The 23,313-nt window shown below is 41.7% G+C and overlaps 1 protein-coding gene across 4 annotated transcripts in view; it reads left to right on the top strand.

Moving 5' to 3' along the window:
* Positions 1-23,313, top strand: part of arhgef18a (rho/rac guanine nucleotide exchange factor (GEF) 18a) — a 56,161-nt gene that overhangs the window by 11,972 nt on the left and 20,876 nt on the right. The window contains exons 2-8 of one of the 4 annotated variants that reach the window (XM_051698482.1): positions 12,840-12,968; positions 18,727-18,827; positions 21,225-21,323; positions 21,431-21,571; positions 21,709-21,959; positions 22,426-22,551; positions 22,683-22,800. In XM_051698482.1, coding sequence (XP_051554442.1) covers positions 21,233-21,323; positions 21,431-21,571; positions 21,709-21,959; positions 22,426-22,551; positions 22,683-22,800 — 727 coding nt within the window. In that variant the 5' untranslated portion in view covers positions 12,840-12,968; positions 18,727-18,827; positions 21,225-21,232. Of the gene's footprint in view, positions 1-12,790; positions 12,969-15,216; positions 15,282-18,726; positions 18,828-21,224; positions 21,324-21,430; positions 21,572-21,708; positions 21,960-22,425; positions 22,552-22,682; positions 22,801-23,313 lie in introns of those variants that run through there. The other 3 variants (XM_051698483.1, XM_051698484.1, XM_051698481.1) reach the window with 3 other exon arrangements.

The following is a 23,313-nucleotide window of genomic DNA, read 5'->3' as shown; positions in this document are numbered from 1 at the left end:
CCCCTAAAGCAACATTGACGCTTCAAACGTGTACAAATCTTGGTCTTACAGATATTTGGAGACTTTTGAACTCATCTGGTAGGGACTATACATTCTTTTCATCAGTCCATAAGATTTTTTTTTAGAATAGATTTATATATATATCTAAGTCCCTCATTTAATCTCTTTTTGATTGCTCAGTTGGAAACATCTTTGTCTCAGATCACACCCTGGTGAGTTTATAGGTGTTGCCACATACGGAGAAAATGAAATCATATAGTTGCCGCTTTAATGTATCCCTTTTGCAAAATCCTGAATTCCAAAAAATGCTAAAGACTGAAATCAATGTTTATATGGAGACCAACTGGTCCTCAGTATCCTCTGTGGACGTGGATTGGGAGGCACTTAAGGTGGTTCTTAGGGGTCGGATCATACAGTATGCCTCATTCACGAGAGCAGGATAACTCGTGGAGTTGGAAGGGAATATTAAAAGTGCCGAGGCAGAGCTGAAGCGCCGAATGTTTTCTGATGGCCTCGGAGAATTTACCCGATTGAAATACAGGTATAATACTGTAATGAGGAGGCGAGAAGCAGCTTTCCTTGTTCAGGTAAGGATTTATTTTCTCCGTCTGTAGCACAATTACAATCTCACAGTCTTTGCGTTATCCACTAAGTTAATCTCCAATCGCACACCGCTACACAAAATAAACTCATTTGTAGTAATAACACTCTTTGTTTCATTCGGGTCTGTGGTGCCCAGGCTCTCTCTCTCTTCTATCTGTGGTGTGTCTCTATTTATGCCGCTCTCCCCGTGCTCACTGAAATTAGAGACAGGTGTTAGACATCATTTAGCTCAGGTGTAAGCGCCCTTACCGCTTTCTCTCTCTCCGGAGAGATGCTTGACCACGCCCCCGCTGCCACAAATACTATTTTGTCGCGGAACGTGGAGTTTGGCTATTCAGGGTAAGACAGTCATACTTTGAGTTGGGGGACAAAGCAGGAAAGCTTTTGGCTAGATATATAAAGCAGAGAGAGTCTTTTTCTATCATTCCCTCAGTGAAATCTGGTGGTGGTAATATATTTACCTCGGCCATTGATATTAATAATGCTTTTAAAGAATTCTATAGTTCCACGTCTTCATCTACTGATGAAGATATTAAAAACTTTGTGGAACCATTAGAACTCCCTAAACTGTCAACTGAGCAAAAAAAAAAATTCTTGATTCTGAGAGAAACTTGGAAGAGCTTGGCGGGGTAATTAAGGCCTTGTCTGCAGGCAAGGCCTTAATTGATGGTTTTGCCGCTGAATTTTTTTAGATCTTACGCTAGAGAACTAGCTCCACTTTTGTTAAAAGTTTATACGGAATCATTAAAGAATGGAAAGCTTCCGCCAACCATGACACAAGCCCGGATCAGTCTGATTCTTAAAAAGGACAAAGATCCAAGCGAGTGTAAGAGTTACAGTCCAATTTAGCTGATCCAGCTAGACGTTAAAATATTGTCAAAAATTCTGGCTAACCAGAAGTTATGACATCTCTTATACATATAGATCAGGTGGAGTTTATTCGGGGCCGTAGCACTTCTGATAACATTAGATCAGTATCGTGTGGTCAGTGGCAAATGATCAGACTCCGGTCGCTGCCATCTCACTTGATGCCAAAAAGGCGTTTGATATGGTAGAATGGGATTATCTTTTTAAAATTCTGGAAATATACGGTTTGGGGAATACTTTTATTGTATGGATTAAGTTACTTTATAGACACTCTGTAGCGGCGGTACAAACAAATGGATTAATTTCAGATTATTTTACTCTGGATAGGGGCACCCGGCAAGGTTTCCCTCTTTCCCCATTATTGTTCTGTCTTTCCTTGGAAACATTAGCAGCCGTGATAAGAGATGAGGATGATTTTCCAGGGCTGGTGGCGGGAGGTATTGCATATAAGCTTTTGCTGTATGCAGATGATATTTTATTATTTGTCTCTGACCCCACTAGATCTATGCCTTGCTTCCACAGAATTATTCATTCCTTTTCTAAATTCTCAGGATACAGAGTCAGTAGGTTTAAATCCAAAGCTTTGGCTCTGACAGTGTGCTGCCCAGTGACTGCTTTTCAGCCGGGCATCTTCCAGTGGTCCAAACAGGGCATTAAGTGTGACACTTGGTGACCTATATGAGAGTGGAGTGTTGAGATCTTTTGAAAATTTGGTTCAACATTTTGGGATTCCCAGATCTCAGTTTTATGGGCATTTACAGCTGCGCCACCTGCTCTGTACTATGTTTTGGAGTAGCATACACCCCTAAAGCGGCAGATACTCTGAGAATGGTGATTAGTGCTTTTGGAAAATGTCATGAGGCATCAGTGTTTTACTCCCTGCTAATTCAGAGTCTGGAGGACAGAGCTTTAACTTCTATCAAGAGATTATTGGAGAAAGATTTCAACTTGGTATTGGAGGAGGGAGTGTGGGCTAGGATTCTAAAAAATGTCAAGTCTGCCTCTAGAGATGCAGGGGTGCACCTTATGCAATTCAAGATTTTACATACATTCTATTGGACCACCTCTAGATTGTATAGGCTTGGTCTTAAAGACACACCCACCTGCTGGTGATGCCAGTCAGAGGATGGAGACATGGCACATGTTTTTTGGTGGTGTGTTGAGATCCAGGAATTTTGGTTGAAGGTTCAGAGTTTTGTGTGTGACGTGTTGAGCACTCGGGTTTCGTTTTGCCCCAGACTCTGTGTTTTGGGCGATGGGGTGGTCATTGTTGTGGGGAATAAACACATAAAAAATTTAGTTCTGACCAGAGTAATGATCGCCAGGCAAATAATTTGAAGGGGATGGAGGTTGGCTGGGGCGCCCCCATTTCAGGAGTGGTGCATGGAGATGGGGAGGTTGGCGGCTTTTGAGGAAGTGTCATTTAGAAGAATGGGTAACTTAGATTTGTTTGTTGGGAAATGGGGCAACTATTTGGAGTTTTTGGAGGGCTCTCGGGCAGGGACAGTGGAGAGAGAGGTATAGGTATAAATGTGTGTGATTTTAAATGTGTGTGATTTTTATATATATAAAGGTTAATAATAGTAGAGAGAATTATTTATTTCAGCTTTTATTTCTTTCGTCATATTCCCAGTGGGTCATATGTTTACATACTTTGTTAGTATTTGGTAGCATTGCCTTTAAATTGTGGGTCAAACGTTTTGGGTAGCCTTCCACAAGCTTCTCACAATAAGTTGCTGGATTTTTGGCCCATTCTTCCAGACAGAACTGTGTCAGGTTTGTAGGCATCCTTGCTCGCACACACTTTTTCAGTTCTGCCCACAAATTTTCTATTGGATTGAGGTCAGGGCTTTGTGTTGGCCACTCCAATACCTTGACTTTGTTGTCCTTGAGCCATTTTGCCACAGCTTTGGAGGTATGCTTGGGGTCATTGTCCATTTGGAAGACCCATTTGTGACCAAGCTTTAACTTTCTGGCTGATGTATTGAGATGTTGCTTCACTATATCCACATAATTTTCCTTCCTCAAGATGCCATCTATTTTGTGAAGTGCACCAGTCCCTCCTGCAACAAAGCACCCCACAACATGATGCTGCCACCCCATGCTTCACTGTTGGGATGGTGTTCTTCGGTTTGCAAGCCTCATCCTATTTCCTCCAAACATAACGATGGTCATTATGGCCAAACAGTAAAATTTTTGTTTCATCAGACCAGAGGACATTTCTCCAAAAAGTAAGATCTTTGTCCCCATGTGCACCTGCAAACTGTAGTCTAGCTTTTTTATGGCGGTTTTGGAGCAGTGGTTTCTTCTGTTGATATGACTCGTTTTACTGTGGATATAGATACTTGTCTATCTGTTTCCTCCAGCATCTTCACAAGGTCCTTTGCTGTTGTTCTGGGATTGATTTGCACTTTTTGCACCAAACTACGTTCATCTCTAGGAGACAGAATGCGTCTCCTCCCTGAACGGTAAGATGGCTGCGTGGTCGCATGGTGTTTATACTTGAGTACTGTTGTTTGTACAGATGAACGTGGTACCTTCAGGCATTTGGAAATTGCTCCCAAGGATAAACCAGACTTGTCGAGGTCCATAAATTTTTTTTTCTGAGGTCTTGGCTGATTTCTTTTCATTTTCCCATGATGTCAAGCAAAGAGGTGCTGAGTTTGAAGGTTGGGCTTAAAATACATCCACAGATACACATCCAATTGACTCCAAATAGCCTATCAGAAGCTAACTGACTAATTGCCTAAAGGCAAGACATAATTTTCTGGAATTTTCCAAGCTGCTTAAAGGCACAGTTAACTTAGTGTATGTAAACTTCTGACCCACTGGAATTGTGATATAGTCAATTAAAAGTGAAACAATCTGTGTGTAAACAATTGTTGGAAAAATTACTTGTCTCATGCATTGATATTTGATATCTACAAAGTACATGTGCTAAACGACGCTCTGTAGCACCCTCATTTTCACCTACAATCACCAAAATTGGTACATGTATAAACTGCTGGCCAAAAGTTTGGAATAATGTACAGATTTTGCTCTTATGGAAAGAAATTGGTACTTTTATTCACCAAAGTGGCATTCAACTGATTATACATCAATAATGTGAAAAATTGCAATTTGAAAAAAATGTTCAGAACTTCTTAAACTACTTCAAAGAGTTCTCTTAAAAAAATTCTCCACGTGCAGCAATGACAGCTTTGCAGATCCTTGGCATTCTAGCTGTAAGTTTGTCCAGATATTCAGGTGACATTTCACCCCACGCTTCCTGTAGCACTTGCCATTAGATGTGGCTGTCTTGTCGGGCACTTCTCACACACCTTAGAGTCTAGCTGATCCCACAAAAGCTCAATGGGGTTAAGATCCATAACACTCTTTTCCAATTATCTGTAGTCCAATGTTTGTGTTTCTTTGCCCACTCTAACCTTTTCTTTTTGTTTTACTGTTTCAAAAGTGGCTTTTTCTTTGCAAATTTTTCCCTTAAGGCCTGCACCCCTGAGTCTTCTCTTTACTGTTGTAAATGAAACTGGTGTTGAGCAGGTAGAATTCAATGAAGCTGTCAGCTGAGGACAAGTGAGGCGTCTATTTCTCAAACTAGAGACTCTGATGTACTTATCCTCTTATTTAGTTGTACATCTGGGCCTTCCACATCTCTTTCTGCCCTTGTTAGAGCCAGTTGTCCTTTGTCTTTGAAGACTGTAGTGTACACCTTTGTATGAAATCTTCAGTTTTTTTGGCAATTTCAAGCATTGTATAGCCTTTATTCCTCAAAACAATGATTGACTGGTGAGTTTCTAGAGAAAGCGGTTTCTTTTTTGCCATAATATTGACTAGGGATGTGCTGAACGACTAATTTCAATGATATTTAAATGGAAATTTTTAAGCCGACTAGTCTAAAAAGAAACCAACCTTCAGAAAACAATCAAAAAATGTATATATGCGGCCCATTTAAAATACTTAATCTATTCCAAATCTGAAGCTAAATTCCACTGAAAAGGGACATTTATCTGCGACGTACTTGCCTTGAATTATGATCATTGTACATTAAATATAGAACATGACACGCATTCACTGAATCAACGTTTGCGAATATTTAACAGGCATATTTATTGAAAACAATTGAATGAATAGTGCAGGATCAATGGAGCAACCCAGCCCGTTCTAAACGGAATTCACCACGTAAAAGTTACTTAACATATTAAAACAGTCAGGAGATTGTTGAAAATAATTAACAGCTAGACTAAGCCAAATCTACAAGAGAGAAAAAAAAATGCACGGAAAAGTTGCACGTATTTCACGATGTGCAGTCGTGCATCAGCCATTGATATAATATGACAGCTGTTTGGTAAAGAACGTTAACCAATAAAAAATAAATTAAAAAAAGTAGCTATAGGATAGAAAAAATATGCCTGTGATGTAGCCTACAATAAACCTAGTGTATTCTAAACATGATGTGCACACACAATAAGAGTTTAACCTGTTAAGCAGTCGGCACCTCGTTGAAAATAGCCTTCTTAATCAGCAGATTAAAAAAATGGCATACCTAGCCTAAAACAGTCATTTTCTAGGCTACTTACTCAAAAGCATACATTTTTTGATGAGCAAAATTAACACGTCGACATGGTCCAGTGAAAGATGGGACTTGACTCACCTGAGGCGGCTATCCTGCGCTTAAAGTCTGCACAGCAGATAAAAAACGTACAAGCATGCACAGATTTAAAGAAGACTCAAATGTGAAAACATCCATAGGAACTTTCAAACGTTTGGAAAGCTAATTCCCGCACCATCAAAATGATTTCATTACTACTTTGCTGATTTTGCTTGTCTAGCAAGAGGACATTTTCCTACGCACACCATGAGTGAGAGAGGGTAGAAGCAGGCGCAGCCTTAGGTGAAATTAAACTCTGTATCTGCTCCAGATATCCTCTTTTTTTTAAAATAATATTTGTATTATTAATTTTATTTAAAATATACAACATTAATATTACAGTAATTTAAGCGCAGCCTCTGCAAAAATATAAAGCCAAGCATAAATGTGTAAAAATGATGATCGGTTTAATGGGGGAAATATTAACTGACCAGTAATCCCAGTGTCGACTAGCAGCATCAGAACCGTTTAGTCGACTAGTCTCACACGTCCCTAATATTGACCTTAAGTCATGCCAGTCTATTGCATACAGTGACAGTGTAGAACAGCTTCACAAAAGGTGGGACGGAGAACACAGGGAAGTAAGATTTTCCTGGCTCAGGTAGGACTTTTAATAGGCCACTTCATTGCTTTACAACTTCACAAACTCATCAGCTTCACAGGCACGTAGGCATTTAACACATCAGCTTCATAAACAACAGGTTAAACGTAACAGCTTCAGGAGCACCGTGGCATTCTTTGTGCCAGACTCTCTCACCCTCTCTGCTGGTGGTGTGGCTGCTTATATGCCGCTCTCCCTATGCTCACTGGAATTAGAGACAGGTGTTACACATAATCTAGCTCAGGTGCAACCACTTTCTCTCACTCTCTCTCTCTCTCCGGATGGACGCTCGACCACCCCCCGCTGCCACATATCCCCACCGCCCGACTCAGGCCGGCTAGACATCCGGCCTGTCTAACACCCCCCCCCCCCATTTCTGGAAAGGAAGTCAGCGACAGCCATCTGCACTCCCGGTCTGTGGACCACCTTGAACTTAAATGGCTGAAGAGCCAGATACCAACGGGTGATCCACACGTTGGTATCCTTCATGCAGTGGAGCCATTGGAGTGGGGCGTGATCCGAGCAGAGGGTGAAGGCCCACCCCAACAGGTAGTACCGGAGAGTGAGGACAGCCCACTTGATGGCAAGACACTCCTTCTCTACTGGGCGCTCCTCCCCCTCCACCACCTGCGAGAGTACGACCCCCAGCCCTCTGTCTGAAGGGTCCGTCTGCAAGACAAAAGGGAGACAGAAATCTTGTGAATGTAAAGGCGGCCCCCCGCAAAGTGCGGCTTTAACTTGTGTAAACGCCTGTTGACACTGCTCTGTCCACTGGACCGGGTCTGGAGCTCCCTTTTTAGTGTGATCAGTCAGTGGGCTGGTGACATCCGAATAATTAGGCACGAATCTCTTATAATAGCCAGCCAGCCCCAGGAACTGTCTCACCCCCTTTTTGGTCTTGGGCTTCGGGCAGGTTGCAATCGCAGCAGTCTTGTCAATTTGGGGACGCACTTGCCCGTGGCCCAAGTGGAACCCCAGATGCCATACCTCCACCCGCCAATAACCTTTTGTCAAATCCAGTGTCGAATAAAATCGAGCAGTGCCTAACTGATCGAGCAACTCATCAACGCGAGGCATTGGGTATGCATCAAATTTAGACACCGCATTGACTTTTCTATAATCCACACAGAACCGTACAGACCCGTCACTCTTAGGAACTAGAACGACCGGGCTGAACCAATCGCTGTGGGATTCCTCTGTTACCCCCATATCGAGCATTGCATCCAATTCTTCCCGGACAATTTTATTTTTGTGCTCGGGCAATCGGTAGGGACGGCTACGTACCACCACCACCCCTGGCTTGGTCTTGATGTGGTGCTGTATGAGGTTCGTACGACCTGGTAGAGGGGAAAACACGTCTGCAAACTCCTTTTGCAACTTGGCAACCTCTGCGAGTTGATACGGTGATAGGTTTTCTCCGCAAGTGACCGGGGTGAAATGATTGTGTTTTGTGTTCACCTCTGGTCTGAGCTCCACCCTCTCCAGGACTACCGTAGCCAACATCACAGGGACCGCCTTCCTCCACAATTTCAGGAGGTTGAGGTGATATATTTGACGTGCACCCCCTCTATCTGTTCACTTTCCCTCAGAATCGAGATCCCCCACTTGTCGTGTGACCTCGAAGGGTCCTTGCCACTTGGCGAGTAATTTGGAGCTCGATGTGGGAAGTAATACGAGTACCTTATCTCCCGGTGCATATTCCCGCAACCGAGTTCCCCTGTCGTACAGTTGGCTCTATCGTTCTTGAGCTTGGAGCTAATTCTCCTGTGTTAGTTGCCCCAAAGTGTGGAGTTTTGCTCTAAGATCAAGAACATATTACATTTCATTCTTACTGTTTGAAGGTTCCTCCTCCCAAGCTTCGCACATAACATCAAGCACACTGCGCGGGCGCCGCCCACATAGCAGTTCGAATGGGGAAAATCCCATGGAGGCTTGCGGGACTTCTCATACTGCGAATAACAGGGGATCGAGCCATTTGTCCCAATTTCTAGCATCCTCGTGCACGAACTTACGAATCATATTTTTAAGGGCTTTATTAAATTGCTCCACCAGGCCATCTGTTTGTGGATGGTAAATACTGGTGCGGACTGATTGAATGCCCAATAATTCATAAAGATCGCGTAGTGTTCGTGACATAAAGGTTGTGCCCTGATCGGTGAGGATTTCTTTTAGAATCCCCACCCGGGAGATTATTTTGAAGAGCGCCTCTACAACACTGCATGCTGAGATGTTATGCAGAGGCACTGCTTCCGGATATCGCGTTGCATAGTCCACTAGGACCAATACAAAGCGATATCCGTGTGCTGACCGCTCTAATGGCCCAACAAGGTCCATTCCAATTCTCTTGAAGGGGACCTCGATCAGCGGAAGAGGGCGCAATGGTGCTTTTGGGGTGGCCAATGGATTCACCAGCTGGCATTCGCGGCATGCCGCACACCACCTGCGGACATCGCTGCCAATGCCTGGCCAATAAAAACGGGCTATTAGGCGGTTCAGTGTTTTTCTTTCCCCTAGATAACCTGCCATGGGATTATAATGAGCCTCCTGGAACACCATATCCCGACGGCTCCATGGTATTAAGAGCTGGGTTGTATCTTCCTTTGTTTGAGCGTCCTGCGTCACTCTATACAACCGCTCGTTTATAATTGCAAAATAAGGATATGAAAGGGCGACACCCAGCTGGAGTTGTGGACCATTGATCACTCTCACTTGGTCAAAGGCATGCTTGAGGGTTTCGTCTCGCGACTGCTCCAATAGGAAATCCCCTTCGGGAAATCCCCCGAGGACGGGAGGGGTTGCAGCCTCTCCCCCCTCATGTCATCCTGATGTGGAGCAGACGAAGACGGTCCTGGCTCCACCTCCCCTGCCAGAGCATCGCACATCTCACATCTCATTGCTTTCGTGCAGGACCCATCCGTGCATATTCCCTTTAATACATTTCTAAATTCAGGCCAGTTAGTCCCCAGAATCAGCGGATGGGTGAGGCGGGAACTAACCGTGGCCTCCACTCTATGTTTTATTTCCCGAAATTTAATAACAAGGGTCACCACAGGGTTGTTGTGAATATCCCCATGCACACACTTCACCCTCACCGTTTTAGCTGTGCCCAAAGCCTTGCGCTGAACCAAGCGTTGGTGGATAGTGGTTTGGTTACATCCCGTGTCCACCAATGCTTGGTGAGTACCCCCTTTGACACTTACCGGTATCTGGTATGCTCCGGCCCGATCGGGGGAAGCCTGCGGAGTGTCGGGGATCCGGACCACTGTTCCCAGCTCCATCACAGGGCATTGATCCCGGAAGTGTCCCGGATCCCCGCAACTCCAGCAGACCGGCCCAGGCGCCACACCCGCACCTGCGTTGGCAGACACTTCCACCTGAGGGGGAGAGCGGCGGGGCACTGTGGGGGCAGGGGGGTGTGCTCCCCACCTCGCTCGGGGAACTGGCCGCGGTGGTGGAGCTCCTTGCCTCCACGGGGCAGGAACGGGCTCTGGAGAGAGAGCAGAGTGAGAGGGGAGGGGGGAACACATGGGGGGAGGGGGAGAGAGAGAGAGAGAGAGAAAAAGAAGAGGGCTCTTCCGCCCTCAGGTATGCCGCTATATGGTCCTCCGCGAGTTGGACGGCTTCCTCCAGCGATGCCGGGCGGTGGCACTGGACCCACTCCGCCGTTCCCTTTGGCAGACGAAGGATAAGCAGCTCCAGTACCACTTGATCGATGACTCTCACAACGTTGCGGTTCCCCGCCAGCAGCCATTTCCAGCACGAATCTTGGAGCCGCTGGGAAAAGGCAAACGGGTGGCCGGATTTCCGCAGCTTCAAGGTCTGGAAGAGCTGTCGGTACTGCTCCGAACTTCGACCCACCCGCTGCAGGATGGCCTTCTTCAGGTCGTCATAGGCCAGGAGGTTAGCCACCGAGCAAGCTGGGCTTCCCCGGACAAGAGCGGATGAAGCCTGGTCGCCCACTGGTCACGCGGCCAGCTCCAGACCTCGGCCGTCCACTCAAAAAAGGTCGAGAAAAGCCTCCGCGTCATCTTCTGCCCCCATCTTCAGGAGCGTGGGTGGGGGCGGGGGGTTACGGTTATCCAGAGTCGCAGCCGGGGCTCTCTCCTGGCCAAGAAGGCTCCAGATCGCATGCCGATCCTCTGCTTGAGCTCACAGGATCTCAAAGAAGCGTCGTTCCTGGTCTTGGTGGAGCTCAAGCAGGGATTGTTGGTGGTTCTGATGTAGGCTGGCAAGGGACTGGAGGACCTCGGCCAACAGGGAGAGGGCTCCGTGGGGCGTACCTCAATGATTCCCGGGTTTCGGCACCAGTGTAGAACAGCTTCACAACAGGCGGGACGGAGAACACAGGAAAGCAAGTTTTTCCTGGCTCAGTAGGCCACTTCAGTGCTTTACAACTTCACAAACTCATCGGCTTCACAGGCACGTAGGCATAGAACTCTGAGCACCAGAACCGTCAGGCACAGGAACAGTTTTTTTTTTTTTTTTCAGGCTATCCATCTCATGAAAAGTTAAATTGCCCCATTGAGCAATAACTATGTGCAATACACAGTTTAGTCTTTTTTTATATTATCCAACAATATATATTATCATATTATATTATATTATCCTACCTCTTCTGTCATTGCATTCTCTTGCACATAGTCACTTTTTTTTTACATCAGTAATGTCCTGACTATACTTTGTGATCAGTTGAATGCCACTTTGGTGAATTAAAGTACCAATTTCCTTCCGAAAGAACAAAATCTGTGCATTATTCAAAACTTTTGGCCGCCAGTGTAGTTCTCATAAAGCCGAACAACTTTCATACTCCCTGTCATTAGCTCCACCCAATATTTAGATTTTTCTGAAAATCGCAGGCTCTGAACATTTAAATACTCCTGCTAGGGGATTCATGTGACTGGCACCAAATTTGTGCAACATATGCCAAGACGTTGTAGATGCTTAACTGTGAACAGATTTTTGATATTTTGAACGGTGTCGCCATGGCGAAGCAATAAATGTATGCAGAAAACAGGAAGTGACTTATATCTTCTATGTGCATTGTGTGATTTTGATGAAAATTTAGCTGTATGTTTGGTAATGGAGGCTGATTACATTAATTAAGCTATTATGGGTCACGGTCATAGCACCACCAATTGGCAGCAGGAAGTATGGCACTTTTAACAGACTTTGAAATTGCCCTCTTGTGTTTACATGAATTGCTTCAAAATTGTTTAGAATAATGTCAAGACACTGCTGATGTAAAATTTTAAAGGGATATTTGATATCTTAAATACTGTTGCCATGGCAATGCATTAATTGTTATTATTCCTTTCTTCCTATATTTGGGTGTTTTTGAGGCACTTGGCTTGCTTAAAATTTGAAGAAATTTTGCACACACACCAGAGTCGTTGGCCATTAGGGTTGTACAAAGGTTGCAGGGGGAGGCGTGCAGGGGGGCTCTGTAGCACCCCCATTTTCACCCACAGTCAGCAAACTTGGTACATATATAGTTCTGACCAAGCTGGACAACTTTCATAATTATAGTCATTAGCTCTGCCAAACAGGAAGTCGGCTATTTTGGATATTTTTGTATACTGTTGTCTCTGAACTTTTAAATATGCCTCCTAAGTGATCGATGAGACTGTCACCACACTTAGACAACATTATGCCAAGACATTGAAGATGCTAAATTGCAAACAGATTTTGATATATCGAACGGTGTTGCCATGGCGAGCATTAAATTAATGCCGAAAAATTGGAAACAGGAAGTGTCTCATATCTTCTGTGTGCAATGTGTGATTTAGGTCAGAATTGAGATGTATGTTTAGTCTTGGGGGCTAATTACATGGATTTGACTATTTTGGGTCACGATCATAGCGCCACGGCAGCAGGAAGTGTGGCTCTTACAACAGACTTTAAAATAGTCCTCTCATATTGACTCACATTGCTTCAAAATTGTTTAGAATAATGTCAAATGCATATGTCCACCTTGTATTATTTTCCGAAATCCACGGGTGGAAATGGACCATTTGTGCTTGGGCCCGTCATCGCTGCTTGCAGCTATATTTATTTTTGGTTTCATTTCTCAGTGGCCGGCACTGGAGGTTTCTACAGCCTGAACTCCTTGTTTCTACACAGGCACTCTCTAGAGGTTAAATAAAAAAACCATCACTGACTCATCGCTGACCATCTGCGTGGTGTTTGTTGTGCAAAAAGACAAGGCTGTTTATAGAGACGGACACTTCAAACATATCAGCAAAAGCCTAGGTATGTATACAATACACATTATTATTATTATCATGATACGATTAATCAAGTTATTCAAGACAACCAAAGGTGATTTGTTAATTAAGTTGTTTATAACTAATTGCTGCATTGGAGAATTGCATTGCCAACAAGGTGGAGAGTACGGGCAAATAGACATTAGTTGTTCGAATGGTTAGAACAGTGCTAAGTCAAGGATGGAAACTGCTTACCGTTACTGCTTAACTGCTGTTTTGAATTAAAAAAAAAAGTCAATTATGAATTTGTGCAGATCCTTTGAGGTTTTTTTTTTTTTCGGGGTTGGGGGCGTCCAATTTGTTCCAGTCAGATTATAAACATGAGCGTTCCGAAGAGGTTATGTTTCTAAGTGAATTTCTAAGTTAATTATCAGTATTAAATCCATCATTAATTCCAAACTTATATGAATATGCTGCCTGAGTTTCTGTTTTGCTCAGTCGTTTGTCACCTGAGTTATAACCTACAGTTGAATATGAATCCCATAAGAAATAAAATAAATGTGTTTTGCCTGCTCACGCATGTTTTCTTTAAAAATGGTACATATATTACCAATTCTCCAAGAGTATGCAAACTTTTTAGCTCAACTGAACATATATGTGTATATATATATAAACACATACACATATACATACATATATATATACACACACACACACACACACACACACACACATATATATATATATATATATATATATATATATATATATATATATATATATATATATATACACACATACATATACACACACACATACGTAGTGCAAATCTAAGTACAAATTGGATATGTACAGTGCAAGAGAATGCAATGACAGAAGAGGTAGGATAATATAATATAATATGATAATATATATTGTTGGATAATATAAAAAAAGACTAAACTGTGTATTGCACATAGTTATTGCTCAATGGGGCAATTTAACTTTTCATGAGATGGATAGCCTGAAAAAAAAAAAAAAAAAACTGTTCCTGTGCCTGACGGTTCTGGTGCTCAGAGTTCTGAAGTGTCGGCCAGAAGGCAACAGTTCAAATAGGTAATGGGCAGGGTCCAGAGTGATTTATCCAGCATTTTCCTCACTCTGGAAGTGTATAGTTCTTGAAGGGGGGGCAGGGGGCAACCAATAATCCTCTCAGCAGTCCGAACTGTCCTTTGTAGTCTTCTGATGTCTGATTTCGTAGCTGAACCAAACCAGACAGTTACTGAAGTGCAGAGGACAGACTCACTGACCGCTGAGTAGAACTGTATCAGCAGCGCCTGTGGCAGGTTGAACTTCCTTAGCTGGCAAAGGAATTACAACCTCTGCTGGGCCTTTTTCACAATGGAGTCAATGTGGGTCTCCCACTTCAGATCCTGTGAGATGGTAGTGCCCAGGAACCTGAATGACTCCACTCCTGCCACAGTGCTGTTTAGAATGGTGAGTGGGGTCAGTGTTGGGGTGTTCCTCCTAAAGCCCACAATCATCTCCACCATTTTGAGCGTGTTCAGCTCAAAGTAGTTTTGACTGCACCAGACAGCCAGCTGTTCAACCTCCCTTCTGTGTGCAGACTCATCGTCATCTCGGATGAGGCCGATGACAGTGGTGTCGTCTGCAAACTTCAGGAGCATGACAGAGGGGTCCTTGGCAATGCAGTCATTGGTGTAGAGGGAGAAGAGTAATGGGGAGAATACACATCCCTGGGGGGCATCAGTGCTGATTGTACAGGTGCTGGAAGTGAGTTTCCCCTGTCTCACAAGCTGCTGCCTGTCCGTCAGAAAGCTGGTAATCCACTGACAGATCGACATGGGAACAGAGAGTTGGTGTAATTTATTCTGAAGTATAGCTGGGATGATGGTGTTGAAAGCCGAACTGAAGTCCACAAAAAGGATCCTTGCATATGTCCCTGGTCTGTCCAGATGTTGCAGGATATGATGCAATCCCATATTGACTGCATCCTCCACAGACCTGTTTGCTCGATAAGCAAATTGAAGGGGATCCCTTTTTTAAAGGGTCCAGTGATGTTCTTCAGGTGGGCCAACACCAGTCTCTCAAATGATTTCATGACCACAGACGTCAGGGCGACAGGTCTGTAATCATTAAGTCCTGTGATTTTTGGCTTCGTTGGGACAGGCATAATGATTGAGCATTTGAAGCAGCATGGGACTTCACACTGCTCCAGTGATCTATTGAAGATCTGTGTGAAGATGGGGGCCAGCTGGTTAGCACAGGATCTAAGACATGCAGGTGAAACGCCATCTGGGCCCTGTGCTTTCTTATCCATTGTTTTTGAAAGACGCGGCTCACATCATCTTCACAGATCGTAAGTGCAGGTTGAGTAGCAGGAGGGGGGTTGCAGGAGGTGTTGGTGTTTGTTTGAAGTGAAGGTCAGATTGGGTGTGGGGTGTGAGATTGGGCCTTTCAAATCTACAGTAGAACACATTCAAGTCATCAGCCAGTTGTTGGTCCACCACAGGGTTGGGGTAGGAGTCCTGTAATTCGTAAGTTGTTTCATGCCACTCCACACTGATGCAGGGTCGTTCGCTGAAAACTTGTTTTTCAGCTTCTCAGAGTATCTTCTTTTAGCCACTCTGATTCCCTTATTCAGTGTGTTCCAGGCCTGATTGTACAAGACTTTAACCCCAACTCTGTAAGCATCCTCTTTGGCCTGACGAAGTTGCCTGAGTTCCGCTGTAAACCACGGTTTGTCGTTGTTAAATGTTAAATAAGTCCTAGTAGGAATTCACATATCCTCACAGAAACTGATATATGATGTAACAGTATCTTTGAGCTCGTCCAGGTCTGTGGCTGCAGCCTCAAAAACACTCCAATCAGTGCAGTCAAAGCAGGCTTGTAGTTCCAGCTCCGCTTCATTGGTCCATTCCTTTACAGTCCTTACTACAGGCTTAGCAGATTTTAATTTCTGTCTGTAGGTTGGAAGAAGTTGAACCAGACAGTGATCAGATAGTCCCAAAGCTGCTCTAGGAACAGAGCAATATGCATCCTTTATTGTTGTGTAGCAGTGATCCAGTATATTTCTGTCTCTGGTTGGGCATGTAATATGCTGTTTGTATTTGGGCAGTTCACGTGTGAGGTTTGCTTTGTTAAAATCCCCAAGAATAATAATAACTGAGTCCGGGTATTGTTGTTCTGTTTTTGTGATTTGATCAGCAAGCTGTTGCAGCGCGACATTCAAACACGCATTTGGTGCGATATACACACTCACCAGAATAAATGAGGAAAACTCCAGCGGTGAGTAGAAAGGCTTACAGTAAATAAAGAGCGCTTCCAAATTAGGACAGCACATCCTCTTTAACGTTGTTACATATGTACACCAACATTTATTGATGTAAAAGCATGTTCCACCGCCTCTCTTTTTCCCTGTTAACTCCGCGATGCGATCCGCTCTAAACAGGTGAAAGCCCAGCAGATGTAACGCGCTGTCCGGATTGGCTTCACTCAGTCAGGTTTCTGTGAAGCACAAGGCAGCAGATGTTGAAAAGTCCTTGTTTGTACGGTTGAGGAGATGTAGTTCGTCTGTTTTGTTAGGAAGAGAGCAGAGATTTGCAAGATGAATGCTCGGCAGCGTTGTTCGAAAGCCTCGCCGACGGAGCTTGACCAGCGCGCCTGCTCGTCTCCCTCACCTGTGTCTCATAGCGCGTTTAAATAACACAACCGCGCCTCTGACTAAAATGTCAAACAAAACGTCCGAATATTCAAAATCCAGGAAAAGATTGACTGGTATATGCTGTCGAATGTTCAGCAGTCCATCTCTGGTAAAACTGACTGGAAAAAGATTACTAAACACAGGACAAAAACAACAAAACAATAGAAGTGCTCCACACCGAGGCGGCCATCCGCGGCGCCATCATGATGTAATCATGGCGCAGCCACCTATAATAGTATAATGCATTACAATGGGGTGGGGTTATCATACGGCACCAGAATAAACAATAACTTCATACGAAGGCATTTTAGTGTCACGCAAAAAAAAAGGGAAAAAAAGCTTAAGATTTCGAGAAAAAAGTCATAGTTTTACGAGATTATTCTCAAAACATTTAGAATTTAATCTGGTAACATGCCTTTTACGAGAATAAAGTCACAAAGTTTCAAGAATAAAGTCGTAGCATTATGAGATTAAAATCCTAATATTTTAAGAATAAAGACAAAATTACAAGAATAAAGTTGTAGCATTGCGAGAATAAAGTATTATATTGCCAGAGTAAAGTAGAAATATTTCGAGAGGGAAAAAATTTACATTATGCTTAATTAATGCAAGAAATGGATGTGGTGGATTTAGTTAAATCATACTTTAGGATAGGATTTAGCAATAAAGAAATCCTTGGTCTTTTGACGCATCAGCACAGAGTTATTATTAATATGCGGACACTGCAGTGGTTATGTAAGAAATTGAATTTATTCAGAAGAAAAAACCAGACAGACATTTGTGCAGTCCCGCTTGGCGTGGGTGATGCATGGTCTGCTTTTTTGTTGGTTTTTGCTCTCAAAACAATACTGTAGGGGATGTTACCACATACAATGTCTTGAAATGGGCCGATAAAATTCACAGCAGTTCCAGTTATTTTTTGCTTCTTTTGTGTAGCGTCTCATGCCTCTCTTGACAGGTGCCCACAGGTTGAAAACTACTAATGCACACCTCATTCATGAACAGAGAGCTCGCAAAAACGTCCCACAAATTTTGCTTGGCTAACTTGACAAAGTTGCATAGCCAGTGTTATCTCCCTTGTTAGTGGTGTTTACTGTAAGTAACACAGACACACTTTGCTGATACAAAAGATACAAAAAGTAAAGTTTGTTCTGAACCTAAAAGAATGCTAAGATATCTTTCTAGGGTTATTTTTTTTTTTTTACGTACTTTTGCTGCAAAATCATAGGTAAAAATGGTACGTTTTACCCCCACCCCCTTGCCATGGGATTTAATATGTTGGCTTTAATCATAATTTATGTTTATCTTAAATTTTAAAAATTAAACAAAATCTCAGCCGGTGGAAGTTTTTAAATATGGTTGATTTGACAGAATAACCCAGTTATTATATACATGAATATACAATGAATACCATAAAGTTTGTTTTATTTTTTTATTTGTATGATGGAACAGGACAGAAAACAGCTGATAAGTATTTGGAATAGTTTGATTTACTAAATAGCCTCCATTGTGTGAATATATAGAAAAAGTTTGGCCACTAATGCCCAGCATTCTATTTTTGCAAAGCTTTGAAAAATTTTCTCAAATTTATAAAAGTTTATTTTTGGGGGGGGAATATTAAACGTCAGTACATCAGCAAACATGTTGGGAAATAAGAAAAAATATGCTAAATGTCTTCTAAAAGAGTTAGCAGTTGTCACCTTTTTTCCTTTGTGACTTAAAAGCAAGCATGACATTTAATATGCATTTTGTCCTGCCAAAACTGCTGTTGTAATACAGTTCAGACTGTCAGCTATTGCTATGGGTAGGCTAGTTTTTACCCATATTTAATTAATATTATTTATTTATTTATTTATTACTTATAGCAAACATTACTAAGTTGGTATAATCACCCTTTCGATTTCCATTGTAAGTGCATTACTGTAAAAAAAAAAAAAAAAAAAAAAAAATATTTTGTTTGTTTGCTTTAATAAACTGAGGAATTAGTCAAACTTGTTTCTTGTGGTAATCAACAGCATGCACAGATGCTTAAGTTGTACTAAATTCAGAATATTCCTTCAAGTGACATACCCTATAGCTCACTATATGCTCTCCTGCTCAGGTCTGACAGAGTTGTGTTCATCCTGCATTTGGCTGTATCTGCCCCATGACATATCCCTGCATCCATCAGCCTTTAACCTCTGGTTAACACTACTGCAACAGGTCAGTGCTCTAGGATTTTGAATGGGAACTGTCTCTTTAAAGGTGAAGTGTTATTTTTATTATTTTCAATGTAAAATGTTTTCTTCTTTCCCACTTATTATGCAGAGACCACTACAAGTAAGCCATTAGTGGGATTATTCCCCCTAAAATGTTATACACTGTTGCGATATGTGATGCGATTAAAACATTGGTCTGTTTGTTTGAGCATGCTGACCACCCCAACATAGTAACATTGGTTCAGCCAGTGGCATAAGTGTGGGTCAACATCAGACAGGAGGACTGTTTTGTAAAAAAAAATTTTTGTAAGTTTGGTGACGCTAGTCCTGCAGAAATGAGACTTCACCTTTAAGAGCTACTTGTATTGGAATGAGTAATGTAGGCATTGAAGGTAGAGATGCACTGATGTAGTGGCCAAACATCTGCCGGTAAAAGCAATTATCATATATCAGACATCAGGGCTGATTATTTCCTATCAAAAGGGGGAAGAGAATGATGTCAGACAATTAGCCCAAAAGTCTTGCTGTGTGTGAATGAAAATGTCTTATGTGTTGATTTACTTTGAATTGGGTGACAGTGACAGCAGAGTTGCAATTTTTAAGCTTTGCACTGCTAGTATTTCATGACATGGAACTACTGTTAAAACTTATCACAGCAAAATTATTACTAACCTTAAAGCTTGAAATATGTTTTTGTTCAAGCTAAACAAAACAAAACTGCTTCAAGTAAAAAGAGACTAGCTTCTTCATTCAGAATTCAGTTCATGTAAGTTATATACGTACTGTGAAAAATGTTTAGGCACTGGTGAAAAATGTTGAATAGTAAGGATGTCTTCAAAAATAATGCCATAAATAGTTTTCATTTATCAATTAATGTCATGCAAAGTACAGTAAACATAAAGAAAGTACACCTGGATACAGTTTTTCTTGGTTGCTGGCAGATAGGATGTACCAAGCTTCTTGGAGAATTTGCCACAGTTCTTCTATTTAGGCTGTCTCAATTGCTTCTATCTCTTCATTTAATCCCAGATTGACTTGATGTTCAATAGGGGGACTGTGGGGGCCATGACATCTGTTGTAGGGCTCCCTGTTCTTCTATTCTAATCTTTTCTATTTGCAAAAGTAAAGTTTGGGTGTCTAACATTTATATTTCCTATTGACACACTAAAGCTGAAGATATAAATAACCATCTTAAAACAAATGCTTTTGTGAAACATCTTATGAGCCTAAGACTTTTGAACAGTACTGTATATAATATAAAAATATTCAAAAAAATTATACATCTTTCTAATACAAAGGGATACGAAAATGCTCTCATCATTTACTCACCCTCATGCCTTCCCAGATATGTATGACTTTTTCTTCTGTAGAACACAAATGAAGATTTTAGAAGAATATTTCAACTCTGTAGGTCCTCAAAATGCAATTGAATGGTGCCCAGAACTTTTGAATCTCCAAAAATCACTTAAAGGCAGCATAAATGTAATCCATAAGACTCCAGTGGTTAAATCCATGTCTTCAAAAGCGATAAAATGGGTATAGGCGAGAAACAGATCAATATTAAAGTCTTTTTTTGGGGGGGAGGGGGGTTAAAATCTCCACTTTCACTTCCATATTCTTATTTTTTTATTTATTTTTTTTTTTTGCGATTTGCATTCTTCGTGCATATCACCACCTATTGGTCGGGGCTGTTGAAAGATGGAGATTTAAACATAAAAAGGACATTAATATTGATCTGCTTCTCACCCACACCCTTCATATATCTTCTGAAGATATGGATTTAACCACTGGAGTCTTAAGGATTACTTTTATTCTGACTTTGTGATTTTTGGAGATTCAGTGTTCACTTGCATGTTATGGATGTACAGAGCTGAGATATACTTCTTAAAATCTTAATTTGTGTTTAGCAGAAGAAAGAAAGTTATACACATCTGGGATGGCAAGAGGGTGAGTAAATGGTGAGAGAATTTTCATTTTTGGGTGAACTATCCCTTAAATGTGAGTCTAATAAGAGGCTTTTAATAATTAAATTAACGTGATTTTATAATGTGATTTTTGTTTCAGTGTTTTCTTTATAACTTCGACCAGTTACTCTGAAACATGGAAGACACATAGAGACATAGAGAATAAAGTTATTATTAGTTATTCAATTTCTTTAGAAATTGCGTAATTTTGATCAGTGATTTGAAACAACAGCATAAAAAAGCAGAAACTCCAAACTATCAGTATTGGCAGATGTTGTTCTAAATAATCAGATATCTGTATCAGCACGCAAATTTTGTTTCGGTGCATCTCTAGTTACAAGTTTATGGAGAGGAAAGTGATTATCGCTCTGTTTTGTCTGCTGATCCTGAATCTAACCTTTTATCTTGGCAGTTTTTCTTGTCGTTTTGTTTTTCAGAACATAAGATGGACGAAATAGATTTGGCCAAATTCAAGACCATGCCAGAGGATTCTAATGTCCTGTCCGCATATTCCACTGACACCATCAATATTGACGGTTTGATAAGTTTAACCCACGTCATTTAAATGGTTGTGCTGTGTCCTCATTACAGGTCTCGTTTGTTGATGCTAAGGGAAGTATATATCTTCTCCTCTGATACACAGATGGTCGTTATAACTCACTGCGTGAAGATCTGGAGGCCGATGCTCGGGACTTTGAAGCTCCCACCTGGAGTTTAGCAGTTGACCAGCAGTATTTAAAAGCCTACTCCAAAGAGGCTATTAAAAGACAAGACGTAATACATGGTAGGTTCTGTCATAACTTTTTATTCTGTTATACTGTATGTATAAGATCTTATGGTTGTTTAGAACTACTGTGCTTATGTTGAACATAAAGACAATGAAAGAGTTGCTACTGAACAACCTTATGATTATTGTGTTAGAACTGATTCAGACAGAGATAAACCATGTGCGGACACTGAAGCTAGTTTTGGGTATATACGTGCGGGAACTGCACGAGACCCTGCAAATGGATGAGATGCGGCTTGAGAGGCTCTTTCCGCAGGTGGATAACTTGCTGCAGGTGCACCAGCACTTTCTCAATCACCTTAAACAGCGGCGAGTGGACTCCATGGAGCCAGGCAGTACCCAGAATTACTGCATCCACAGAATAGGAGACATCCTTATCGCACAGGTACATTGCATATCCGCTGTAATTTGTGCATGCATTAGGCATGAATTTCAGATCTTCTATACTTTCTGCATTTCTTTTTGGATCTGAAAGTTATTTGTTTTCCTGTCCCACAGACACCTCTTTGTGTCTCAAAGTTTAGGCCCAAATGTCCCTGATTAAATTCTTATTTCTCTAGCTGCTAATTGGGTCCTCTTTGGATCACCAAAATGTCAGTTAAAACCAGTGTCCTTTAAATTATCTTTGGAACCTGCATTCCCCTGAGCTGAGATAAGCAGCAGGTGCTTGCTTTAATGAATGGAGTTATTGTTTCATTGTTAAAATAAATGTTGCTATACAGTAGCCCTATTCTGTCTCAGTTTAAACATTCTGATGTATGTATAGCTTGTACTTCAAACCTCTCTATTAACATTTGGTAATATTATTGCCTTCCGCTTTAGTGGCCTCTGATCTGTGTGTGGCTGTGTAGTTCTCAGGTGAAATGGGAAACAAACTGCGATACTGCTATGGAGTATTCTGCAGTCACCACAACGATGCAGTCAACTTCTACAAAGACTTAATGCAAAACAACAAGAAGTTCCAGAACTTTATACGAGTAAGTAGGAACACAGGGTTTTTTTAATTTTTTTATCAGGTTTTAAAAATCCTGGCGAGATTATATTTGTTATATTGCAGTGAGAATCATTCATTGCACCTACTGATCAGGTTACTCTTTTCTGTTCTTAGAAAATATCTCAGCTTTCCATCGTACGAAGATTAGGTATACCGGAGATTATTCTACTTATAACACAACGCATCACAAAGTATCCAGTTCTGATTGAACGTGTCATCAAAAACACTGAAGGTGTGTTTTTTTTTAGCTATTTTTATTGAAGCAAGTTTAAAACCCCATTTACACCTGGTATTAAGATGCGTTTCAGGTGATCCAATCATATGTGGGCAGTGCTAAATACAGCTGAAAATGGGTCTAAAATGTTTTGTGATCGATCACAAAAACCACACACGAAGGTACTCAAAAGCACATGTGACCTATTTAGTGAATGACTTAAGAAAGTGTGCTGTCTTTCTGCAATGGTCTCATAACAGTTCGAAATGCACCTTATTTTCATCCTAACTCCATATAAAGCCTCTGAAAGCAAAATTTTTCAGCTTTTAGTCGAACCTTTTGATTCTCAATGCGATAATGCAAAGTAAAGATTAGATTTCTAAGGGAAAAATAGCCCTATAGTCCACGTCAGTGGTCATTGTGTTTAGCAGCGCACCGCTTAGCGATAAATCGCTCACATTTTTTAAATGGCATATCGGAAGAAACTAGAGACTCTAAACTTTTGATTCATAAAAGTTTCAATGTAAAAAA

This window comes from Myxocyprinus asiaticus, chromosome 5 (genome assembly GCF_019703515.2).
Source record: "Myxocyprinus asiaticus isolate MX2 ecotype Aquarium Trade chromosome 5, UBuf_Myxa_2, whole genome shotgun sequence".
Classification (NCBI taxonomy): domain Eukaryota; kingdom Metazoa; phylum Chordata; class Actinopteri; order Cypriniformes; family Catostomidae; genus Myxocyprinus; species Myxocyprinus asiaticus.
Note: the sequence above shows the minus strand (reverse complement) of the source record. Positions and strands in the feature narration are given on the sequence as shown.